The sequence below is a fragment of the Manacus candei genome, unplaced genomic scaffold, assembly GCF_025592945.1.
Source record: "Manacus candei isolate 608988 ecotype Guabito, Panama unplaced genomic scaffold, ASM2559294v1 h1tg000077l, whole genome shotgun sequence".
NCBI classification, from domain to species: Eukaryota; Metazoa; Chordata; class Aves; order Passeriformes; family Pipridae; genus Manacus; species Manacus candei.
In genome coordinates, this window is record NW_026138125.1 from 5,097,501 (window position 1) to 5,122,500 (window position 25,000).

A 25,000-nucleotide genomic window follows, 5' to 3' on the forward strand; every position below is an offset into this window, starting at 1 on the left:
GCTGGTGTTTGATGCCTCAAATGCAGAGCCCTGCTTTGCATGTCCTATTGCTAGAGCAGATCGTTAGGAACTTATTAGTGAACTGGCCTGATTCCTTGAGCGTATTTATCATACTTAGCTCATGTAGCATGTGACCAGAACAGGAATAAACTTCACACCAGAGCCCTCCCATCCTGCCAGTTGTAAAACCGTGGTGTTTCTTTAATTCTTACAGAAACAAGTGCAGGGAGAGGATGAGTATGGTGGAGAAAATGCCAGCCAAAAGCAAAGGGCCGGGAAGATGGTCACTGGCAGTGCCGGTGTGGAAGAAAATCCAGCAGGAAAAATATATAAATGCTTTCAGAGCCCTGAAGGATCTCAACTTCCAGGAAAACTCAAGCTGCTCCTTTATGAACCTGATCTGCTTTTTTTCCCCGGGATGTGAGAGCACAGAAAGTCAGGCACAGAAAAAATTCCACTTCCACAGCAAAGTTGTTAAGAATGAATACCAAGGATTATGCTAATTTTTTTTTTCCCCAATCGAGTCACAGCTACCTTCAAGTCCCACTGTGAAAGTTCACATTTAATAAGGTGTGATTAACGAATGCTCAAGGAAGCCAAAAACTGTGTGTTATGAAATGAAGGGGAGATCTGGCAGCAAGGAAATACAGGAGAAACCACAGATAGAGTAACACAAGTGACAGGGAAATTAGTGGATGCCTGGAAATTAGGGCTCAGACTGCATTTCTTTGTATGAGAGTTTCCTAAGCTTGCACACATACAGGGTTTCCTTTTTTCCCTTTATTTTCCTTTACAACAAAATTGAAAATTCAAGCTTGATATATTGAATTTTGGCAGTATTGCTCGCATGATCTGTTTCCCAAACATGCATTTATGCCAATTTAACCTGTTGGTTAAAAGTCAAGCTTGAAGAAAACTCTGGGCTTTGAGCTGTAAATGTACTTTGGGATTGAACCTCCAGCCTTGACCTGGGGATGCACCAAATCCACAGCTGAGGCAGCTCTACCTGCAATTCAGGGCACAAGTTTAGCCATGATGGGGAAATCCCACGGTCTTAGCTCAGGAGATTTTAGCACGATCAAGTCACTTACTCAAATTAGCTTAAAATCCCAAAGCACTCTGAGCCTAAGCCCCTCCTCAAACCCCAGCACTGCCAGAAGAAAACCCTCAGGGGTGAGGTGGGAGCTTTCCCAGCACTACCAACCACTCAATGGGATGCAGGCCTGCCAAGATCCAGCTGTCCTGCTGAGCCCCCTCAGAGCAACACATTAATGTTCCCTTGCTAATACCTCCACAATTGCTAATTTTGTTCCTTTTTTGGTGCTCATAGACTTTCTGCTTTTCCTCAGCACCTTCTTCTGTGTCCTCCTAACTGAACTGCCCATGCTGTCTCAGTCCCTCCCTCTGACTTACTTTTCCCTAACATCAACAAGCCCAACCCCTGTCTTGTTCCACTTCTCCACAGTGCCACTCCTGCTCCATTACTTCAAATTCCCTGATTTTTTTTTTTTTTTGATGCACACTACATTTGATGCTCACTACACCCTTCTCTGTCCCATCCCTGGACACATTTCAGGTCCAAGTGGATGGGGCCCTGAGCAACCTGATCTAGTTGAAGATGTCCCTGCTCATTGCACGTTAAGTTGGACTAGATGACCTTTAAAAATCCCTTCCAGCCCAAACCATTCCAGGATTCTTACCCCCACAGTTGTGCTCCATCCAGTTATCCATCACTTTTCCTCTCCTCAAACAGAAGTCACCCACCTCCACTGCTTCTCACCCAGACTTGCCTCCACCCACCCTCCCCAAGGCTGGGTGATGCCCCTCAGTCTTTGCCTGCTTTGCTCATCCCTTCCACATGGCATTTGTTCATCACTGCACCTCCCACTCGTGCTACCTGAGGCCTCCCCCCAGGCAGAGGTAGCCTGGCAGGGAACCATCCATATTTTATAAATTAATTTAGAAATGAGACGATTAAAATACTTCTTTTTTTTCATATTAATTTATATTAGTTTTAAAAAGGCCACACTAGAGCTATTTAGTCTACCACATCCATACCAAGGCCTCAGTTTTAATCTGAGGGAACCTGACAGCTTGAGCAAAGTTCTTTGTTCAGACACCACACAACATACCTTAGCAGTGTGCAGTGTGCAGCTGTTACAACACTAATTGAAATATGTTTTCAAATGTATCGGGTTTCCGAACATTTGCAGAAGAATTATTTTCTTCCCTCCATGTGCAAACCCCAGTATTTTGACCATTTAAAAGGAGTTTTTAATCCCTACAGTGTGTTAGTAGGCCATAAAATAAAGCTGAAGTAAGGTATTTTACACTGGGGATGGGGATAAGTCTAGAATTGTAGGTGGATGCGGAGATCCTACAACTGTAAGTGGATGGGGAGGACACACAACTTTAGGTAATCCTGGAATCCTTGAATGGTTTGGGTCGGAAGGGACCTTAAAGTTTATCTTGTTCCACCCCCCTGCCATGGACAGGGACACCTTCCACTAGCCCAGGTTGCTCCAAACCCCGTCCAACCTGGCCTTGGACACTTCCAGGGATGGGGCAGCCACAGCTTCTCTGGGCAACCTGTGCCAGGGCCTCACCACCCCTACAGTCAAGAATTTCTTACTAATATCTAATAATATCTTCCTAATATCTAATATCCTAATACTTGAAAAAACCCACTCTTTTTTTAGTTTGAAGCCATAACCCCTTGTCCTAGAGCACTGTCATGCAACGTCATAACATTGATAACACTGGTAGGGTAGAGATAAGCCAAAAAGAAGCAGATTGGACAACCCGCTCCACAGGTTTTCCCAATCTCATCTGAGAGTACCTATGTCATCCATGAGGGATGGAACTAGGAGAGAGGAACCCAAGGCAGCTCCCAGAAGGGCTCACGAAACACTTGTGTTTCATCGAGTGGAGGCATGAGGTAAATGCCACATTTTGCAGTGAAACTAAATGACAAATCTCTCTCAAATATCTAAAGGAAACGTTTGGGCTTTCTTCATTTTATCTCACAAAAGAGGTTCCCACAGGGGCCCACGCTCAATCTACAGAGGGGAAATTATTACTGATCTGCTTGCAAAGTCTCTGAAATTGCATTTCTGTTAAAACAAAACAAAAACAACGACAAATCTCCAGCAGTAAGTATCTCTCAATCTTCCTGGGCTAAAAGTCTTTGACTGAAAAGCTCTGCCTTTCCCATTTGCAGTGGTATAAAAGTCACAAGACGTCAGATCAGAAGCTGTCACTGGTCCCAGACTAAATATCACCCCCCCTTTGCCTAAGGCAAGTGGGTCTTTTTTCAATGGGAGGGGGCCAAACAGGAATCCCACTCTTTGGAGGAAAGAAGGAAACATTTTTGTGACAGTTTGTTTTTATTTTTTAAAGGCAGTTCTTTTGAAGCTGCTCGGGGGGTTGGATGTTAGATGTAGTCCCAATGGAGATGGATTAGTGGCCAGAGCACAGAAAAGCGGTCAAAGGTGCAAGATAAATGCAATTTATATATAATTGCCCAAGCTGCACCTGTTCCATTTTCAATAGGAGACCTTGTCTACAGAACGAATTTCACAAGCATAGAACACATCCCTTTTTTTTCTTTATTTGAGTGTAAAATGCAGAATTCAAAACTTGTATCAGAGTAAAGCAAGAAAAAATAACCTTTAAATAGCATGTAAATTTTTTATGAATCAAGCTCTAAATAAAGAAAACTCCCAAGCTGGGAATTCAAAATACTAGCCAGAGAGAGCTGATTTGCTACCAGGCTCAAGAACAATATTTAGTTTACAGAATCAATCTGGAAATAAAACTAGTGCTTGCATCAGCATGAAAGCTACAAAAATAAAAAAGAGGTCTTAATAAAATATACAGTGGAAAAGGAAAGGATGAAAGCACTAGCACAGCTATGAGGCCCTCGACAGCCCACACAAGTAATAAAATAGAATATGATGTAATATAGAACAACAATGAAAGGATTTTAAATTTCTAGGTAGGATTCTGAAAAACTGTTTCCAGCTTTTGTTGCAGAGCAGGCAGGCTAAGAGTTCCCTTGTGAAGCTCCGATAAAGCTGGTGTGTGGCAGACATGGGCGTTGGCCATGGCAGAACAAATGCTAACCTTCACCTTACTTCTGAATCAGTGCTGATGACCAAGGGGGGGTACTGGACCAGGAGCCAGGATATTTCTCTCTTTCTAGATGCTCCACTCTTTTTGCTCTCCCACTCACTCACCCGCTCCTGTTTTCCCTCCTTACCGGCAGCACAAAGATTTTCTTGCTCGCCAGAGCACCGATGCTTTGCCATGAAGGCAACCAACTTCTTCACCTTTCATAAGGAAAGTGTCTTGAACCCTGTGCTAAGCAGCTTGGAAAAATCTGAGATTAGACACATGCCCTGTTGGCTCAACTAATTTCAGCTTGACCAAATTAGGACGTGTCCATAAGACTTCACAGGAAGATCATGTGAGCACTGAATTCCTGTGCTACCTGCCATGCTCTGCACCCTAATTACAGTGCAGCAATCCCTGGCTTTAAAGAAATAGGACCTTTGAAGCTTACACTCTAAGAGGGACAAATAACTTCCTTTAAAATTAAACAGTATCCACAAATTAACTTGGCAGAATTTGGTCCTGCAACAAGCAGTGGCCTCTACACTAAATTTCGGATGAGCCAAAACCAATGTAATTCGCTCATTGCAGTAACACAATGAATTTTCCTTCTCCCATTGCAGAATACCATCAATACCACATAAATTAAAAACTATGGATTGTGAAATTTAGAGCCCTTTTTCTACTGTGCTCAAACTGTGGCAGGCATGGTGTACAGAGGTGATCACAGAGCAAGTTGTTCTGCGGCCTCATGGTCCTATCAAAAGTACTTGGGTTGACACAAAAAAACAGCTAAATCCTGCATTTCTTGCCCTGGTAGGGAAACTCAGCTCCACTGCAACTCCTAAAACATTTCTGTTTTCTCATTTACAGCACTTGATTAACAATAAATGATAACTAAGGCATTGATTGCAATAGTGGACCATGAGAAGGGGTGACAAATAAAAATCTGATTGTTCCAATATCAGAAAAAAAGTCCTAAGAAAGCACATAGATTCTTTTTACACAGGAAAACACCCACTATTTCTGCTTCTCCAGGAAAGACAGGAAGTGTTTCAATTCCTCCTAAAGCATATTTTTTAATGAAGTTACAATGGATTAGATGATCAGCTGGTCAAAAAAACACCAGAAAAGAAAAGATCAGAAAAAGAAGCTCAGAAAAAGGTAAGAAAAGAAGCTCTTTCTCCTTTATAGGTGTCAAAAACTTGACTGAAAACCTGGACCTGCTCTTACAATGACCCCAAACGCAGAAGGTGGTGCTACTTTCAATTTGGTTCCTTCCTGCAGTGTCACACCTATGCTATTAATGCAGTTACAAGCTTTACCTGAAACTATCAAATTAATTTGCAGTTCTCTTAAGACACACCTGAGTCATCAGCCAAAGTGCCAGTGCAGTGTGCCTCCTGAAGGCTGTGCATCAGGTATGGAGGTCTTCAGAGCTCCCAACCACCTCTACCTAACGCTAACGTGATGCGTGGAGGCTCCGTAAGAGCGAACACATCCGTAATAACACTTCCCACTTCACACAGCGAGTTCCATCGCAGGATTTCAGCCTGCATGAATTCATATTTACAACGCCCCGGAGAGGCGGGCTGGTATCATTTCCCTCTATTTCAAAGATGGGCGAAGGTGAGAGAAAGATGAAGCAACTTGGTGTGATTCTCAGAGGAAGTCTGTGGCAAGGCAGAGGAGAAGCTCAGAGCTCTCAGCCCCAGAGCCTGGGCCTTTGCCACAGGACCATCCTTCCCATCTCGAAATGCCATGCTCAGGCTCGATGAGGTGCTGCAGTTCTTTTGTATTGAATATGACACTGTATACATGTTCTGGATCATAAGGCCGAGTCCCATAAAATTGACGGACATAAAGTTGAGAAGCCAAAAGGGACAGAGGAAAGAAGGAGAAGAAGCTGCAGCGCTGCAGCTGTGTGGCATTTCTCTAGGCAGTAGGTTCCCGTGCTACTTCAAGACCACAACATATTTTTGCTTTTACGAATGCAGTTTATTTTGCAAATCAAGGTGATTGCACACATTTCAGCTTGTCAAATTTTCAGCCTTTCAACCATATGTCTGTCGACCTTATGGACTACCAACTTTATGGGATTCAACCATATGTCCAGATCCCGATATATATGAAGGCCAGTTCTAACATAAGAGCTTTACGGTAGTAGTGTAGTAAACCATAATGTTTGCAGATGGCTGTAATAAAATCATTCAGGAGAGGAAAGGTGCAGGGACGTAAAGCCTTCAAAGCTCCTTCTCCTGAATAAACAATTTGATCTGAATAATGTAGTGGGAAGCACATTCCACCAATGAACTGGCTGATCTAGTCCAAAATGTTGCTTTTAATTTTCTTTCCTAATCCCACGTGTATTTTAACTTCCTTTTGTATTTTCCTTTGTGGGATTAGCTTAGAATTTGGAAGAAAAGTATAAGGAAAAATAACAAAGTAAAGGATTTTGTTTTAAAGGCACAGTCCACTTCTGAATTGTAAATTTTTCATCTGTGAAATGCCAAATGGTTATGTGCGGCCTGGAAGATGTATTAATAGAGAGGTATAAGGTTTTTACTGTCACATGGTGAGATTGAAGGATGATGTGACTTGCTTCATTTCCTGAAGCAGGACTCAGCTTTCAAAGTTAAGGAAAGTTTCCTCCTGAGTAAGCTTTTTCTAACTATAGGAAGTTGGAGTTTGGTTTATGTCCTGCTGCACAATAACTCACGTGATAATTCACATTCCCTTTGTCTAACATAATTTGATATCTCTATTATTTGGGAAGCTCCGGTCCCGTTTTCCCCAAACTGAAACATGCTGAGCCGATGTGTCCCTCTCTGAGAGCTCTGCCCTGGCTGACAGTGGGGAAGGGAGCACTGTCTGTAAGGGGAACCATGGCCAGCATAGGTGTGATGGAAGGTCTTTTTCAAACCAAAACATTTTTTAAGCTGACAATCCGTGGTGAGCTTTGCCAAACTTCCTCGAACTAGACAAAAATCAGTTCCTACTCATGAAAGAAGGGAACTTTCCCCAGGCATTAACTGGGAAGTGAAAAAGTGAACTGCAACCTGCCTGTGCTGCTGGCTTGCAAAATCACAGCAAGAGAAACCCCCCTGAGCTGTTTACTTTCAGATAACTCGGTCAGAGCCAGCTCTTCTGCTGCTGACATCAGTGGAAGTTTTTCTATTGGATTAAATGGAGTAGGGTCAGATAGTGCCTAAGAAACGAGAAACACACTGTCATCGTTCCTTCCCATGCCAGACTCTGTGCTGACCAAGTTCCATCATTTTCTGAGTGCTGGGGCCTATCTCATTCCAAGAAGGCTTGTCCTGAGAGATGCTGAGTGCCACAACTGCCATCACAATCAGCCTGAAATCTTGCGTGGCACCTACTGACATTCAACCCATCGCATCCAACTGTCTTGAACCAAGCAACAGCCATTAAGGAAAATCAAAAAGTAAGTTGAACCGAGCAAAACAATTTTTGAAAGCCTCAGCACCTGCCAAACCCTTCGTAGCACAAATGTACTCATGAAAGACTGTGAAGAACACAGCGTGAACCTCACCCCTCCCCTTGGCGCTCGCGGCCACCCTACCTGTGTGCTCGTATTTGTGTCGCAGCAGGGAACTGCTCTTCTGGAATGTCTTGTCACATAAGTCACACGCGTACATGCCACTTTCTGTCTTCTTGATCTTCTTTCGGGACAGACAGGAGTCGGAGTCCGTCATGTCGTCGAGGCCGGACATGTAGTCTGGGGTTCCATCAAGCAATTCTCCCTGCGAGGGAACCACTCGTCAGCGACACCGCTGCCACCACCGCTCCTTCCCACGGAGGAACCAACCACCCAGAGAAATTAAAATCATGTCCCCTTAGGATGGTGATCACTCTTAGCTTAGGGACCCACTGGCAACGAAACTCTGTGTAAATAACGAAGACCTTTCCACTTCTATGCCTGAAACCAACGTTCTCTCCCTGAGCACTCTGCAATAACATGGTTTACACAAACCAACAGCGTTTGCCACATCAGCACTAAACGTTTTCAAGGAGCAGAAAGTGCAAAGGAGAGGCCCTTCATGGCCACCAAAAGGTGTTGTAATATTTTACAGAGGTTAAGTGTAAGCAACAGCTAAGGGATCACTCCTTTCAAAACACCAAAACTTGGATGTATTCTGTATCTGTGGAAAGGTTTTAATTGAATTTTATATTTAGGTACAAATGTTATTATTATGCAATCCATTTAAATGTATGTCTCCCGACTAAAGGCCTCAAGCTATATTTTTATATTTAATTTTGTAATTTGAAATAGGGAATATTAATAACACTTTTTATCAATGTTCTATCTATGTTAAAACAGCCTTCAGCATTAAGCAATAATGAATGTGGATCAGTAAATTATTAAATTTCTTGATATTTATTTTGTCTTGATCCAAAGAGAGTGCAAACTTGCATGATAACATACATTTCCATTTGCTATCACACAGTTCAGTTTTCTTAGACTAGGTTTGCACTAATTAATATTAGAGAAGATTAAATAGGCTTAAATACATTTACAAAGAGGGCAGATGTACTGTAAATTGGAATAGTGGAACAGCTGTTATGGAGGTGCAGTGCTATTTATGCTCCTATTGTGCAAAGAGGGATTACAGTCTGTAATGTAAAACCATACCTGATTTTCACATTTGAAGCTATAAAACATTTACTAGTCAGTAAAATTACTAATAGACCGTAACAGGACATAGGGGAACAGGCGCAAATGTAAAAAGAAATTATTAATCTATAATCAGTTAATCTCATTTAACTAAACTCTGTACATTATATCGGAATACACCCAGCAAAAAGCTATAAAATTATGAGACTTCTGTGGAGCTGCTCTTTGCTGTAGCCATGCAAGTGATGAAATCCTTTGCTACACCTGCATTGAGTCTGGGACAACCTGAGGGAAGGATTAAGGGCTGTACCCAGGCACGAAGAAGTGCTGACCCAGATTATGTGTCCAAGGAAAGACTTTGCCTGCGATTAAGGGCCCTGGCTGCTACCTCTCCAAATAATTTCATTTAATCTCTGCGTTTTTTCAAAGCTGTTCCAGATGACTGGCAGGATTAGAGGACTGGTAGTCTGGGAAGGGCAGCAGGAGGGCTGAAGGAAGGGGCTACAGGTCAACTTTTTTCATCCCCCAGACATTCATGAGAAGAGAGAACACCTTTCCCATACACAGTGGGTGAACAATCCCCCAAAAACATGAAGAAAGCAGCTTTGAGGGCTTTCAATGGAATACAGTGGCTATGAGGCCATATGGACCTCTGCTTAGAGGAATACAGCTTTGCATCCAAGTGTGGGAATGACCCCCAGGGGGTCTCCCACTGCTCCTTTTCCCCACGGTGAGACGTAGTTATGCCCTGAAGAGATAAGTTTCCCTATAAAGTTTTCTTTTTTTTTCTTTTTCTCTGGGATGGGATTTTTCATGGACATTATTATTATTATTTCCATTTAGATACCAATCTAAGAAGAAACAGCTGCACTCTTAACAGAATAAAACCATCAAGCGTTATTATGCTGTTCAAAGTTACTGGTAATGCTTCTGAATCCAAGCAGAGGTACTTTTAAGGTAACTGCAGTTCATTTTCCAACTCCACCACATTTTTGCAAGTTCAGACTTAAATAAACTCTGCTAATTTTGTCAGAAACGTTGACTACAGCTTTGGGGTTTTTCTTCTGTAAGAGGACATACCACAAAATACTAAATTCGAGCCTTTCAAAGGAAAAACAGTTGCAACAATTTACCTGAAATCCTTGTTTCCGCTGGTACTTTCTCCTTTGCTGCATATCGGCAAAAGTAGCTGCTCCAGTTGGGTAGGTATAGGCCATATGTGGTAGGAAGCTCATCTGATCTAGTCCTGGGTATGGTCGCAGCCCAGGAATACTGGTCTGGACTGGTGGCATAAAAGTGGCAGGGGGAAATGCGCTCTGTGGTGGAAGTGTTGTGTATAAAGGTTTGGCACTAAATGGGTTCATACCAAATACTGGGTTAGTGCTTTTATCCAGATTATTTGAATTAGAAAACTCCTTCTTGATAAAAGTCAAGTTCAGTGGCTCATCTGAATTTTCAGATGATGAAGAAACACTGTTGTGTTCTAAATTTACACTATTAGATTTTGTTTTGTTCTTTGTGGCTATAATACTTTTGGGTTCCTTCATTTGTTTTGGTAAAGACAAGTCCAAAGGCTCAGCCTGAAGCTCCTCAGAAGAGAAACTGTTTGGAGTGTAAGAACTACTGTGGGAGTTTTTAGAAGATGTGGAAGAAAGATTTAAAGGAGAAGGAGTATTGCTCCTAGAGTGGTCCAATTTATCAACTGGCTTAATATTGGTAAAATGAGGAGGTTTTGTTAGCCTGAGAGGAGTATCACAATTAGTAACACTGTTATGGAGTTCAGCTATAGATGGTGAAGTTATAGAGTCCACAGGCTTTATTGGAGATCTGGCTGACAAAGAGTCTTTAGTGGGAGTGTTGTTGGTGGCAGCCAGCGCCACCTTGGCACTGGCCCTTTCCAGTGATGGTGACCTGGAACTTGAATACTGGTAGACTTTTCTTTGTTCAAACCATTCCTTCACAAATTCCTGAGGAAGGCCAACAGCAATGGAAATTTTCAGTAGTTCATCAGAGTTGGGTTCCATATTCATAGCATAATATGCTTTAAGTACAGACATGTGGTCCTTGTATGGGTTGATGGGGCTAGTCATTCCTTTCTCAGAAAGTACTGATGACAGCAAGAGGGTTTGCTTATCAAACACTCCAGGTTTGTTGGGAACCATGTTCTCGTGAGGCTGAAGGACTGCCTTGATTTCTTCGTTCATTTTACACAGGTAACGCTCATGCTGATGCAACGGAATGGGACCAGGAAAGCTTTCTTTACAGAACTGGCATGAAAATGGAGTGGATACATTGTGGTTCTCTATCATCTTGTCTTCAGTTACCAGGTCTATTAGGGTTCGCAGCTTCTCTTTTTTAATGTTATTGAGCTGCCTCCTCGAGTCTGTGGTTAAGCTCTGGAGGCAAGCTTTGGCTTCATTGACTTTCTCTAATGTGTAGTCAATAATACTTTTAGTGGCACCATTATGACTTACTACTGGAAGACCCACGGGGGGAATATTGGGGGAGGTAACTCCTTGTTCCTCGGCTTGAGAGCATGAATCCTTCATGTGGTAAACCTTCAACTTGGAGATCTCTTCAGCCTTGCAGTCCATTTTCTGCCTGGAAACCGTGTTGTCCACAATCTGTAGGACCTTCTGCACCTCGCTTAAATTACTGCCTACCGCAGGAAACCCAAGCAGTGGTGCTTCCATCCCTACACCTAAGTGCTGCATTGGACTCTGAGCAGAAGCATGAACTCCTAAGGGGCTGGTTGCTCCAAGTCCACCATTCATAAAAGGACTAGTTGCACTAAACCCATGTGAGGCCATTAGAACCTTGTATTCATTGAAATCTAGTGGTTCTGTTTTAATTTTCAGTAGGCCTGTTTGTTCAGACATACTAAGTGGTTTGCCATTCTCCAGCTTGTTTCTCAGCTGTGTAATGGCTGAATTAGTAGGAGAGGAAGATACAGAATTAGGAGAAGAACCCGTCTTGATATTGTTTCTCATTCTGCCATTCACAGAGATCAAACCAATACACTTCTTGCTGCTGATGTGCGAACTGTAGGAGCCAGAATGGGAGAAACGTTTCTTGCAGTTTGGACACTCATATGGTTTTTCACCTAAAATGATAATTAAAACCAAATGTTAACTACCATTGTTGCTGCCATAATTGCAAGCGATCACATTTGATGTCTAACTGATCGACTGTGTGTCCACTGATTAACAGCGAGGGAATTCTAGGAATAAGGCCACACACGACCACTGCTTTACCCTCCTTTTTCTACGGACCTTGAGGTCAGTTTGGACCCACGGTCTCCAGCTGGCAACGACCATCAAGGTATGAGACTGGCCCCAGATTGACCAGGGCAAGTCACAGGTGAATATCCTGTGGGGAAGGGAGCAAAATCAATTCAAGAATGTTCAAATTGGTTCCTCTTTTTTCTTTTTGCCCGCAAAAAATGGAATTTTCACTGGATATGAGCACGGCGTGACACACTGAGTCCTGCTGTTAGAACCTCCACGTCAGCACTGGTAGAGTTTGTGCTTGGGCAGAGCCTGGTGACATTTTGTGTGCTGAATGCTGTGTCAAGCAGGAGAGCCAAAACGCCCAAGTCATTCAATCTGAGATGCTTGGTGCTCACTCGTTATCGGAGAATATGAGTTGTATTTCACTCAGGGGGACTTTTTGTTTTGGAAAATATAATGGACTGTTCAGGTTCCGACTGCACAGCAATGAATGAGCGCTTCTGAACTCAAACTGCCAAACGATCTATATTATTTGCAGGAAGCTTTACTATTTCCAAATCTTTCAGCGAGACCGTGGTATTAACAGCATGATAAATGAGGATGACTCAGATATCACTTATGAAATACCTTAGTAGCTCCAAGAAGCCAGAAGCAGAACTGTGTAAATTTTAAGCGGTCTTTAAAACTCAGCTAATTAAACAAAATGCAAATGAGCACACCAGCACCTCCGCTACTCACCACTGTGAATTCGCAGGTGTTCCTTCAGATGGTGTTTATATTTGAAGGCCTTGCCACACTCAGTGCATTTGAACTTGCGATTGCCTGCTCCTTGGGTCAGCATTTGGTGCTGGGAGAAAAAGAAGGGGAAAAAAAAAAGAGATACCAACATGAATTTTATGCAAGAGAAGCCATGAATTTCAAGCTTAAAAAACAAAAATGAAATTAATGTGGCTCTGAATTTGTCAAGCGGACCAAAAGGTCTGCGTGTACATTTATTTGTCTCATCAGTGTTGCAATAAAAATCAAAATGTTGGCAGTAAACCGAAACAAATGAGAAAGTACTTTCACATGAGCATTCGATATTTGCTTTAGAATTATTTCCTAAGTCTCTCATCAGAAATGTGTTGCTTTAAGGTATCTTACGATGAGAGAAACAGTTTTATAAGAAGATTTGTGGTTCTTAATATTCCTAGCAGATTCTGAACATGTGGGACTCGGCTTGTTTAAAAATTCGGTTTACTGCGTGTGGAGGAAAGAGAGAAACACTGTCGTTAGTGGCATTTCGTGTAAGATTTAGTTCATTATCAAGCAGAAGAGACTGCATCTTCAACATGAGCTGCTGCTGGAAATGTTTTTTAAAATCACGGAGCAGCAGGAAAGACTTGAGCTACCTTTTGTGCCATGTTTTCCCCTGGTGCTCTTCAAAGGGGTGAGGGAAAGCTGAAAGTTAAAAGTGGTGTAAAGATACAATCAAAGGCAGATGACCTTTTTGCAACAAGCAAGAAAAGCCCCATGACTTTGAATTTGGAGGGGGAAAAAAAATAATTAATTAAAAAAATAATTATTATCTTGATAAGAACGTAGCCAACCACGCTGGATGCTCAAGGTAGGAGGTCAGCCTTTTCCAGGCAGCCACGACACAAAAGTCTTTTGCAGGGGCAGGGAGGGGGGGGGAAAAAAGGGGAAAAGAAAAAAAAAAGAAGGGGGAAAAAAAAAAAAAAGGCAGCGCCGAAACGGTATGACAACTGCGAGGGTGTGCTGCCTCTTCCCACATTCCTGGCGAGACAGATGGTGTTACATGGGACACAGGGAGGTTTGTTCAAACAGCAGCAACCTTCAAAGATCAAGCAGAGCCCAGCCCGCCGCGCGCCATTGAGGGACCCGCGCTCATATGTTGCTGAGTTGCATAAACAAACAGCAACAGCTGTTTTGTCTCCCCCCATCGCCCTCCGAGGACTACTATAAACTTTAGTTGTGCCACTGTTAATATGATACAATCATTTTAATTTACTAATTGTAAATGCCATGAGCAAATGAGGGGACTTTTCAACACCAAAGCTACCATTCATAATGCGCCAGTACCAGCGCGCTCTCGCATGTGAAATTTCAGGCGGTTACGTTGGATAAATATCGAGGTGGGTTTTTTTCCCTCCCCTGGTGTTTTTAATGATACGAAGCAAAAGAAAGAACCTTACAGTGGATCAGGTTGGGAAAAATACACATGTGTTTGTCTACTGGAAAAGCCATGGGAAGGAAAGAATAGGAGAAAGCGCTCTGGAATCATTTATATTGATTTAAGATCAAGTAAAAGATACGGTTCTCTTAAAAATGCTAATTGCAAAAATCACGTGATTAGGAAGATGTGTGTTTGCCTAACTGCATTTACCTTATGCTGGGAAAAACCTACCAAGAGAAATACAGCGGATCATGATTTTCAGGTTTTTAAGAAAAATAAATACTTCATAAAGCCTTTATAATTTGACACAATGCACGCATCTATTTATTTAACTTTTAACCACGCCATTTGAGTTTCCATTACAGCCCTCCTCAAGATGGGTTTTCAGAAGTAACTCTCCAGCGAGGAGTAGCTTTCATGCTGGTGTGTAAAGAGTTTTGTGGCACAGGTCTATCCCCAGCCCGTTTAGGAGCACTAGGGAAGCTCAGTCACCTGTTTAAGACACGCAGGATTTCCTTAAATGTGGCACTGATATAATATTACACGTATTCCATCGAGGAAAAAACTACTTTGATTTATTGCAGATACGCTGCCGGGCTATACAGATGAAAGCCATGCCCAGTTCTAGTGGCACAATCACAAATGATAGCCTAGACGTACTGTAGGAAGAGCTCTTCTCAAAATGTGTAATTATTTTTAACAAACGATTATACAAAATGCGCGTAATTTCATGGGATTGAAAAGGTTCCTCAAAAAGTAATGAAAAAATATTAGCGGATCTTTTAGTACCTCTTGGAGTTCCTATCTGCAACACTGCAAAGTAAAACTAGGTGAAAAATGGAATTAAAATTGCTGAGATGTTTAATAATGTATAATTAAAATGCTACAGTTTCATTCACTTTTTGAGGAACATAAAAACGAAACTAAAGTCAAGTTAAAGTGCAAATAAAATTTCTAAATTAGAAATTAACACACTCATTCGATCGTGAACATAAGACTATTAAATCATATTAGAAGAGACCATCAAAAAATCATTTAGACCTCAATTAAAGCTATTACCATTAAAAGATCTGCATCTTCAAAATGCCATGAAAAATTAATAATGATTGCCAATCAAAGCAATATCGTTTCTCTAAGGGGTTATTACAGAAAGAAATCACTTAAAACCAGCCCCCCACCTGATCTGTCCCTGGCTTGTGTGTCACCATATGCCGCTCGAGCTGGGTGCGGTAGGCAAACGTGTAGTTACAGAGAGGGCACGAGAAGTTCTCCTCGTTCTTCTCGTGGCGGTACTTGATGTGCTCCTTGAGGGACGTCAGGCGCTTGTAGCCCCGGTCGCAGTAGGGGCAGGTCAGCAGTTGGGCGAAGGCATCTGGAGTTCCAGGTGGCAGGTCTGCGCCCCGGGATGGGGGGGGAAAAGAGAGGCAGGCCAAAAGGTCAGCAAATCAATGGCAGCTCATGGGCTGATTGCCCGGGATGGTATGAGAGGAATCGCCGCAATCTGCTGCCCGGGAGGGAGGGACGGTGCTTCCAACCGGCGGCGGGAGGCACCGGCACCCGCGCACGCCCACGGCAGACTCGCAGGGCCCGCTCCGGACCCCGCCGGGAAATTAATTACGGGCATCACTCCTCCCGCAGACCTGGCTGGCTGGAAAACTAAGAAATACTTTTCCTGATCAATTGGCAATTTGCATTCCAGCCCCAGCTCATTACGTTACTTATGCCATTGACCCAATCCTTCCAACCGACGCTTCTCCAATTATTTATCAAGGCATTGGAGAGCAATAGGCCGGCTGCCCTGTCTCTTGTTGCATTAAAACTCTATTAAAACTCCCCAAACTCCCAAGCAGAGCAGCAGCCTTTCTCCCGTTTAAATTCAGCTCTTCAGTTCACCCACCAAATAATACAAATGTGCTGACTAAAAAATCACAATACACTGAAATTACAGCCCCAATCTTTGCTCATGAAATTCCATGCCGCTGCAGCTGTTCTCCAATTTTTAAGGTAAACACCCAGGCATGTAGTGCATTTATAATTGCAACAGCTGCACGAGGTCAGGATACTGGCTAAAAATGAATTACAGCCTCACCATTTTCTTCTTGCCCATTGGCCTCTGGAGTGCCAAGGCGAGACAGTTCCTCGGGGGCTTCAGGGTAAATAATGGCTGTGTCACTGCGCTGCAGGTACTCCGCTATGCTGACTGCATGTCCATCCCCTTCCTCCAGTTTCCTTTTGGCAAAATATTCCTCAAAGTCCGACGTGCAATTTGCGTTCTTCACTAAAATGAGAGAAGGGGAAAAGAAAGGGGGGTTGAGTGAATCCTCTCCAAGAGCTTGGGTTCGTCACATTATGCATAGGTTGAGTTGATGTGCTTGAGCTACAAGGCTGGGGCTGCAGCTGGATCCTTGCTCTCATCGGTCTTGCTCCAGCTCCTAATAAAATTAATGTGGGCTTTCCACCAGCGTGGATGGAAGTAAGGGCAGGCAGTTAAATTAACAAGAACACGGGCTCTACGGGGCAGCAGGAAAGTTTATGAGCCTTGGGTAATGCAGGTAATCTTTCATTGCTGGAACCTGAACCTTTCAGAGGGCTCCTGGGGACCCACGGCTTTTGGCATGAGCACAGCTTAACCTACAGGACTGAGCTCAGCTGCCCCTGGATCCCGCAGACCTCGAGACAGTCCCCACATGGGAGGTGGTAGTTGCAGGTAGTAAAAGGCCAAAATGCTTCTCCAAGACAGGTCCTGCCTCCGGTTGCTCTTCCACGGCAGGCACAAGAAGAGAATTGTTCACATCTTCCCTTATGTTTTTTTTCTCCCTGAAAAGTTAGCTTACAATGGGAGAATAGGTTGTTTTTAAAAAAGTATCGCTTCAGGATTTCTACAAATAGAACCACATGTTTGAGACCATAACAGGGATACCAAGCCTCAAACCACTTTGACAGTCCGTACAAGAGTTTTCCTTCTTTTCCTTAAATGTAAACCTAATTTTTTTATTGTCCATGCAATGTCCATGAAACATAATATATGCTCAACCACAAAACATCCTGTTACTAAAAATGTGCTTTTCTCCTCCATGTAAGAACAGTGCTTAAAGAAAAGACATTAAAAACTCTCTGATGTTATAGACAAAAAATAATATAATTATACTAGAAAAAAAAGAAATTGATGATTTTCTTTCTCTAATTTTTTTTTTGTTTGTTTATTAACAAGTCTTGGAAGACACAGTTGGTGGTAGGGTACTAATAAGACTTGTTTTTAACTGACCATAAATGAAAATAACAGCTTATGATTGATTAAATTTTTAATGTATTTCTGCTCAGGTGAAATAAGAAAACAAGGCAACACCATAAACTATTCTTTAGTTCATGTAAAAGTAAAATATTAAATGTCATGACTCTGCTCTCAGTGATGCCAGGGAGCAATATGGAACAAACTCGTGGAAATCAAAGGGGTTATGGTTTGTAACCACTGGAAATGAGAGATTAACCAGCTCCTTGGTGTTTAGAAACGGGTAAATGCTTTGCCTCAGTTTCCTACAAACATGCAAGGTGATGCTGGCAGTGAAAACAAGACGTGACCTCTGACTGGGGCACAACTGGGAACCTGAAGCGCCTGATTTGAAGCGCTGATCTCGGCGTCATCGATAAAAGTAGATATCCGTCTCTGCAAACCTCATCCCTTTAGCCGATAAAATCAAATCCTCTGGCTGAGACAAATATGCCCTATTTTTCATATGAGCTGAGCAGCTTCTCAACTGTTCTGCAGCATTTTAGTGACAGTGACCAAATGGCACAGGGCACGGGACCACGGTTTCGGAAAGAAACTTCTGTTCCTATTGCAGAGGTTTTGCAGGGAATAGCTACATCACCACAGAGCTCCTCTTGGTCCTTCTGTAGTTCCTGCTATTTGTTATTAGCATGAGAAACAATGTCTCCCCTTCTAACTCCAAAATAAAGCAGCATCTAGAGAAGAGGAGTGTGAGCGTGGAGAACAAGACTGAGTACCTTACCTCCATTTTGTTGCTGGGAACAAAATGGTGGTTACTGAGTACACCTTATGCACAGGAGTATCAGAGTAGGTTTAGGACTTCTTGTTTTTATCAGAAAAAAAGCTGAGGCATTACTTTTTACACTGGTAAGCCACCTTTTCATTCCTCTTGCTATGCCCAGATCTTCCAAGTGTTGCAAGATCATCCACCTTAACACTACCCCTTCTCCACTCCTTCTCTTGGCTTAGCAAGAGATCCAAGGAAAACAAGTTTATTTTTACCAAATTTAGGCCATGAGCCAGTAAGTGCTATCTGTGAAGCAAGGAAAGGGAGCTTTACTCCAGAGAGGAGAAATGGGAGCAGGAAGGGGAAAGGGTGGGATGGCTACATGGGATGGTTCCATGTGTCCTCCTTCTCCTCCAGGCAAGCTGGGAGGTTTTTGAGTTTGCAACTGCATTTATAGTAGGGGGATTGAAGCCACCGAGCAAGGCCTGAATTAGTAGTAGGAGCTTCCATCCCAAACTCGAACCCAAATGAGGTTCTTCCTTCCTGCCCCCAAGTCTATCTGGAGGCTGATCCAAGAGGCTGTGGAGGACTGCTGCGATTATTACTGGCCTTGGCTTCCTAATTCTCTGGATTATGTAGCTTCTATGTCTGTGCAATGCAATCCAGGAGCTAAAGCAAATGTTTATGTCTACATTATAAACCCCTAAAAACAAGGGGATTTGGTGGAAAATCTGACAGATCCTTAACTGAAACAATACAACCAGTGCTGCAATGCTGTAGATTGACACAAATAGTGAAAGGTGACCATGTGGATCTGGTTTCTCACCAGCGATGTTACTGACAATTCAGACATGGCTGGAAGCTCACCCAGTGTTACTAAAAAGACCCATCTGATAACCATTAGGCTTCTCTCTCGATTTCTGGGGTGAAGACTTGCTTCCCCATTCCATATCCTAATTTATTTTCCATGCACAAAGCCATGCTCCCAGACTCCTCGTGGGCTGACACTGTACACGCATTGCACATTCCCTCCTGCAAGGCAAGAATTTCAGCGAGATCTACGGTGTGTGACCTCACCAAATAAGTCTTTTTTTAATTAATTATTGGAGCCTGGAGAGCAGAAATATTTTCAGGTCCAAAAGCTGATGTGGCTGTGTCACATAAAATTAAAATGCATTAAGGAAAGCTATCTTTGGAGGCATTTAGGACCTTTCAAGATAAAGTGAGAGAGAGGTTCAAGGAGCTTGGGAGACCAGTTATTTTGTGTGGGAACTCGTCCTGTGAGATGGTGATAGCTGCCCTTAATCGCAAACAAAGCTAATAAAACCACAGCCTTCATTAGCCAGGAAGCGAGAGGCCCCCATTGGTACACACAGATTACAGCCTGAAAACGGCCTGTCCTCCAACCTGCCAAGTTTTACTTCTGTTTTCCTCCCCCTGAAAGTTTTCCTTTCCCTTCTTTAAATTACATTAAAGAGATCTTTACTCGAAGCCTGTCAGATGTTAGCAACCAAAACCGGGAACATTTTTCTGTTTGTTTACAGGGATTTTGTTAATCTATTTCCTGCAAACATCCCACTTGCAATAACCACAACAGGTAGAATAAAATAAAACATAAGAAGTTTTTCATTCACATTTTAAAAACTTCTTCTGCTAAATGTCACTTCTTCAAGTCACCATTGCAGAACTCCCCGGAAATATTTACAAATTCATTTAGCAGGACCAAAGCATAAAATTTTCTGTCTAATGGTCACTTTTGCATTTCTACCATAAAGTTTCCATGGCTCATTATAAAAATGCAGCTGATTAATGTATGGATAACAAGATTTCTTTTTAAGTACCTCTAGGAAGTGGCCACTCTGACAATAGCAGAATAATTTAATGGAGACTTTTTCTTTTAGTTTTCTTTCTCTGCTAATGACTTTCTGCAACGAATTTGATGCTAAAAATGCGCCACAGTTATCACATGCACCTACAGAAACTTGGTGGTTGGATGTATCTGAATGCACTTAAAAATGTATCTCCTATCTCTGTGCTCAGCCCAGGTCATGGAGCACTGTGAGATCTGGTGTCAAGAGGGGGAGGCACGTTGTACTAAACAAGAGTGACCTCCTTGGCCCATCTGGAAGAACCCATGTTAATCTGTAGGAAGCCCTAACTGGCTTTCCTGGAGACCAGAAGGCCACTGTGGAATGGCTTTTGCTGAAGATGGAGTCACTGATCCAACTTTTTTCCTTGGGTTGAATCTCAGCCTCACCTCAGCTACGTTACTGAACATCAGCATTAAAATCCTCTACTACCAGCAGGGAAAAATTGAGGCCAAACACTCAAGACAGGCCCAAAGCCTACAGTGAGGCTGCAGCAGAAAACTTTAAACATTTCCAAGACTATCTAGGAAGGATCTACAGTGACTCAGGGACTGACTTCTTCCTTTTCTCCTCAAATAATGGTTGGGGCACCTCAACAGGCAAACTGGAGGAGATTTTATTCTACATGAAGGATGCTGCAGCTCCTCATAGTCACCTGGCATCTTCCACTCAAGATGAACAGACTGGTAAAGGCTTTTAGTTTATCAGATTATTTAATTAAATGATCTGACATTGCTCTTAAAAGACAATGGAGACAGCAGTGATCAGAGAAACATGTTCTACCCAACCTGCTGAGGTATCAGCAGCCTCTGAAGGAGCCTCTGAACACCTCAGTGACCAAAGATTTGAATTAAATACTAGCAGAGCACTAGGCAACTCATGATGGTTACTTGAGCAAGCTACCCGTTGCAGCTGGAGTAAAGAGGAGCCTCAGACTTTTGCACAGGACATTTTAGGAAGGAAGGAATTGCCAGGTGCAACACCCAGAACAGCTTTTGCATTTTAAATGCAGGCAACCTAAATGCAAAGCACTCTTTGAGCCACTAGTTTGCTGTGCATGAAGCTGGGTAGGGACAACCCTTATCTTTTCCTCAGAAAACTGGTTTCAGTAGAGGCAGGACACCCCATGGACCCCAAGCAGGGTCAGCAGAGGGGTCGTGCTGGGGCTTGGTGACACCCTGGCCCCAGAGAATTGTCAGGAGGCCAACACTGAGCTGCTAGACAAGACCATCAGATACTGGAAGGGAAGGGGCTAAGAGGACATGAAGTCTTCCCCTTCAAGCAGACAACATTGTAAGTATGAAAGAGTCAAGACCTGTTATGGTAAGGAAAATATGTGCAAAGGAAGTCACACGGACTGATAGGGGACCTCAAAGGCTCTGGTAATGGTAATTCAGATAAGCATCAAGTCTTATTTCTGAATCAGATGGCTTTTCAAGTCCCAGTTCTCCAAGTGCTAAGCACAATTTGTCACTTTATTACCATCTCTTGGAAATAAAACAAGCTTTTAAAACACATATGTAGCCAGTTCTGCACAGCAACATCATTTAGTACCTACGTAATGATGAACTGTGCCTCGGTGCCACCCTCCTTTCATGCATAATAAATCTAATGGATGAAGAAAGCAGCGACACGGTTTTATTTTCCTATTATTTTCCCCCTCAAGAATGATAAAGTAAATTTCTTGTGTTGCTTAATAAGAGCATCGGGGTTTTATGTGGGTGTTACCAACATCAGGAAAGTGTGAGTAATAAAATGCTTGTGAGACTTAGGTACCACCTTTTACAGTAATATTTGTGGAGGATATTACCTATGAACTAAATCTCACAATGGAATGCATAGAAATGTACTTATACTAGAAAACTCTTACCTTTAATCATGTAAATCTATCTGCAACATCTCAGACTGTGATTAAAGAAGAAACACTGGGTGATGTATGGCATTCAGCTGTGCTGAGGATGGAGTGGGGCCTTTGGAAAGAACATGGTAAACCCCTGAATTCATTTGGATTAGAAAATAGTAACAGAAACCTTTTGCTGTTTTGCTCTGCTACTGAAAAAAAAAGGAGATGGCTCAGAGGTGATGCCTGTTAAATATCTCTGTCCCCTTTCTTATTCCACCAAATGTATTGATTTCTAAGAGGAGGGGAAAGAAAGAGATGCTGAAGGTGGTGGTGGGGAAGATTAGCCAGAAACATTATAATCTCATAAATATGCATTTAAAGTGAGTGTGTCTGTGTATCTGTGTAAGGGGTTTATGTGTGTCTTGCTGAAAAGATATTTTCAGTGTCTGAAGCAGAGAGACTGTGCACCATGAGGATCTGGGGCTGCCAAGGAGGGTGCACCCCACCCTTATTACCAAACTCTTTGTAACCCTCTCATTAAAACACTACTGTATCCTGGCTCAGCTACTTTAAACTGGGAAAACATCTCCTCATGCTGCTGAGAACTATTGCCTCACAAGGATGCAGCTAAAAGGAGTTGGGGGCTAAAACCTTGCAGGGCATGGGAGGAGCGGCAAGGACTCTGATTGCATGAGCTGGTGGCTGCACTCTTGTGAACAATTTGGGGGGAGAAACTAAAAACCAGGAGAATTATGCATATTTTTCCGAACTGCCCAACTGAAAACAAGCAATAAATTGTTTTGTCACCCTCACTCTTCATGCACAGCTAGTTCTGCGTGCGACCAAAGGGAAGGGATGCTCGTATCATGCAATACCTTACCTGTACCATTGTTTCCAGTGGTCTGAATTGTGGCTTCAGGCCCCATAGTGTCATAATCTTCCTTCATTTCTTCTGTGGAATAAAGCATGCACACTTTTAGCATGGGCACGTCAGTGAAAGCCCTACAAAGCTGGGGAGCACACTGCGGTGCCGGGGAAGATCCCGCTCGGGGAAGGAGAGAAAAGGGCTGTTGTGGACCCCTATACAATGGCTTTGTTCTGGGAAGTGAATGAGTTCAGCAGTGCTGGAGGGATGAAAACTTATTTACTTTAAACATGACAGCAAGTGGTGGAAAACAGAACTGTTTGTTCGGAGTCAATGAAGGGCTTTTCCCAATATCAAATCTAATAAGCGGCTGGGTGAGAAAAAGGGATTTTTTTTTTTTGTTCTCTTTTCTTCTATGTGTTTAAAGGAAATAATCAGTTAACAGACCCTGTGAGGTCTATACCTGGAAGAAAATGCAAATGCAGAAGGAAGATGTAAGACTTTCTTCTATCTCCCTTTTTATCTATCTATCGTCGCACAGACCTGAGTTGTCATCGTCATTTTAACCTCATTTGAGGCACAGTGGTTATTAAAATCAACTGGTGCAGAAATGTGACAAATTTTCAACTGTGGGCAGTTCTCCTCTGCCTGTACTACTAGTTTGCATCTTCTGTGAACTGACAAAGTTGGCCTTTATGGCCATAAATTGGATTAATTCACACGCAAATGAGTATGACCTGCAGAATTATTTACTATGTATTTATCATGGATCAGTTTGCTTTCCAGGAACCCGGGTGTTTGGAGTGAGTTAAAATAGCATTTGGAAGAGGTTGGATGCAGCTCCATCACTGGGGAGAACACTTTTTTCCTGGATGTTTCAGCCTGCCTTGCAGTGCCTGTCAAACTTGGTTTCTTGCTGCTAATTTGTTAGTTCATGTGCAACAGGTATTCACACATACAGCCAGGATAAGATTTAACCCTCCAAAGGGTTTTCACAGGCAAAAGAAAATATACAGAGCATTTCTTTCTCGCCTTTTCAACTCCTAAATGCCAGCCTTTCTTTATCTGAAGACGTGCACAAACATACAACCTCTCCCTTTTCTTTTTTCAAGTGAGAGAATTCAGTATTTGAGATTTAAGTGAAAAATATCTGCTTTTATCTTTCACTGAGCTGCACTTATCAGAAATAAAATGGCAAAAGGAACCCAGAAATGGCTCAACAATGACCAAATAAATTAAAAAAAAAGAGAGAATTTCCCAGAAACAAACACCAGTCGATGATGATTCAGGAAGATGGATGCTGCTCAGCCAATCAAGTGATAGACTGGCAAGAAGATCAAAGCACGCTATTAAAATCTTATTGATACATGAAGCATTAAAATTCTTATTACTCTTTCTTTTTTTTTTTTTTTTTGTGAAAAAGATTTTGATGAGGACAGAAACTGGCCCAGTATTAATCCATTTCCATGACAATGATTTGACTGAAGATAGGGGAATAATATAAACAGAGCACATTCTCAGTTCATTCCTAAATTTGTAATCTTGTAGTATTCTTCAGATGTCACATTCTACAAGTAATTAGTTGGTAGAATAACAGGTTCTAATTGTATCATTCTAATCAAAACTAAAGCACAGAATGACTTAATTCAGAGCTTTACAACCAGCATACAATACTGTGGTATAAATATACATGTTTATGGCTTTGAAGCTTAAAAAAAGAGAAAAAAAATTAATGAAAGCTCTTAAGTTAAAATATGCAGGTACAAACAGATGCTAAATTTGTACAAAAGCATAGAATATGCAGACCAGATGAAAAATATTTGTTTAAACTGTACAGCAGACAAGCCAGCCTTGATTCTTTTCCCAGATCTGGCATTCTGCCTCTCTAAGGATCATTTTCAGGGGGTTATCTTGCGTCCAAAACATTTAGGAGTTCAATATGTATTAATAAAATGTTGTCAATTATGATAATTGATCTGCTGGGCAAGTCTCACATCTGATATTTTTATTGCAGCCTCCCAGAAATTTTAATCAAGGTACAGTGTTTCTGAGAAGTTCAGCCTTCGATATAAATATAGTCATTGTGATTTTCTTCCTTGATCATCTCATGTGATTTCTGGTAGTAAGGAGTCACAAGTATCAGAAGTTTTCCATCTGAGGGCACGTCTACCCAGTCAGCAAAGGGGAAAACAGTTAACAGCACTTTTTTTTTTTTTTTTTTTTTGCATAATAGTGGTAATGTTCAAGATTTCTGCTGTACTTCCTTCCTCA

At 42.3% G+C, this 25,000-nt stretch overlaps 1 protein-coding gene across 3 annotated transcripts in view; it reads right to left on the reverse strand.

Annotated features, from left to right (window-relative positions):
* Positions 1-25,000, reverse strand: part of ZEB2 (zinc finger E-box binding homeobox 2) — a 115,499-nt gene that overhangs the window by 3,451 nt on the left and 87,048 nt on the right. For all 3 annotated transcript variants that reach the window (XM_051810330.1, XM_051810331.1, XM_051810332.1), the window contains 6 exons: positions 22,745-22,816; positions 16,248-16,436; positions 15,337-15,551; positions 12,721-12,829; positions 9,886-11,855; positions 7,700-7,880 (listed from right to left, as the gene is read on the reverse strand). In XM_051810330.1, coding sequence (XP_051666290.1) covers positions 7,700-7,880; positions 9,886-11,855; positions 12,721-12,829; positions 15,337-15,551; positions 16,248-16,436; positions 22,745-22,816 — 2,736 coding nt within the window. The remainder of the gene's footprint in view (positions 1-7,699; positions 7,881-9,885; positions 11,856-12,720; positions 12,830-15,336; positions 15,552-16,247; positions 16,437-22,744; positions 22,817-25,000) is intronic.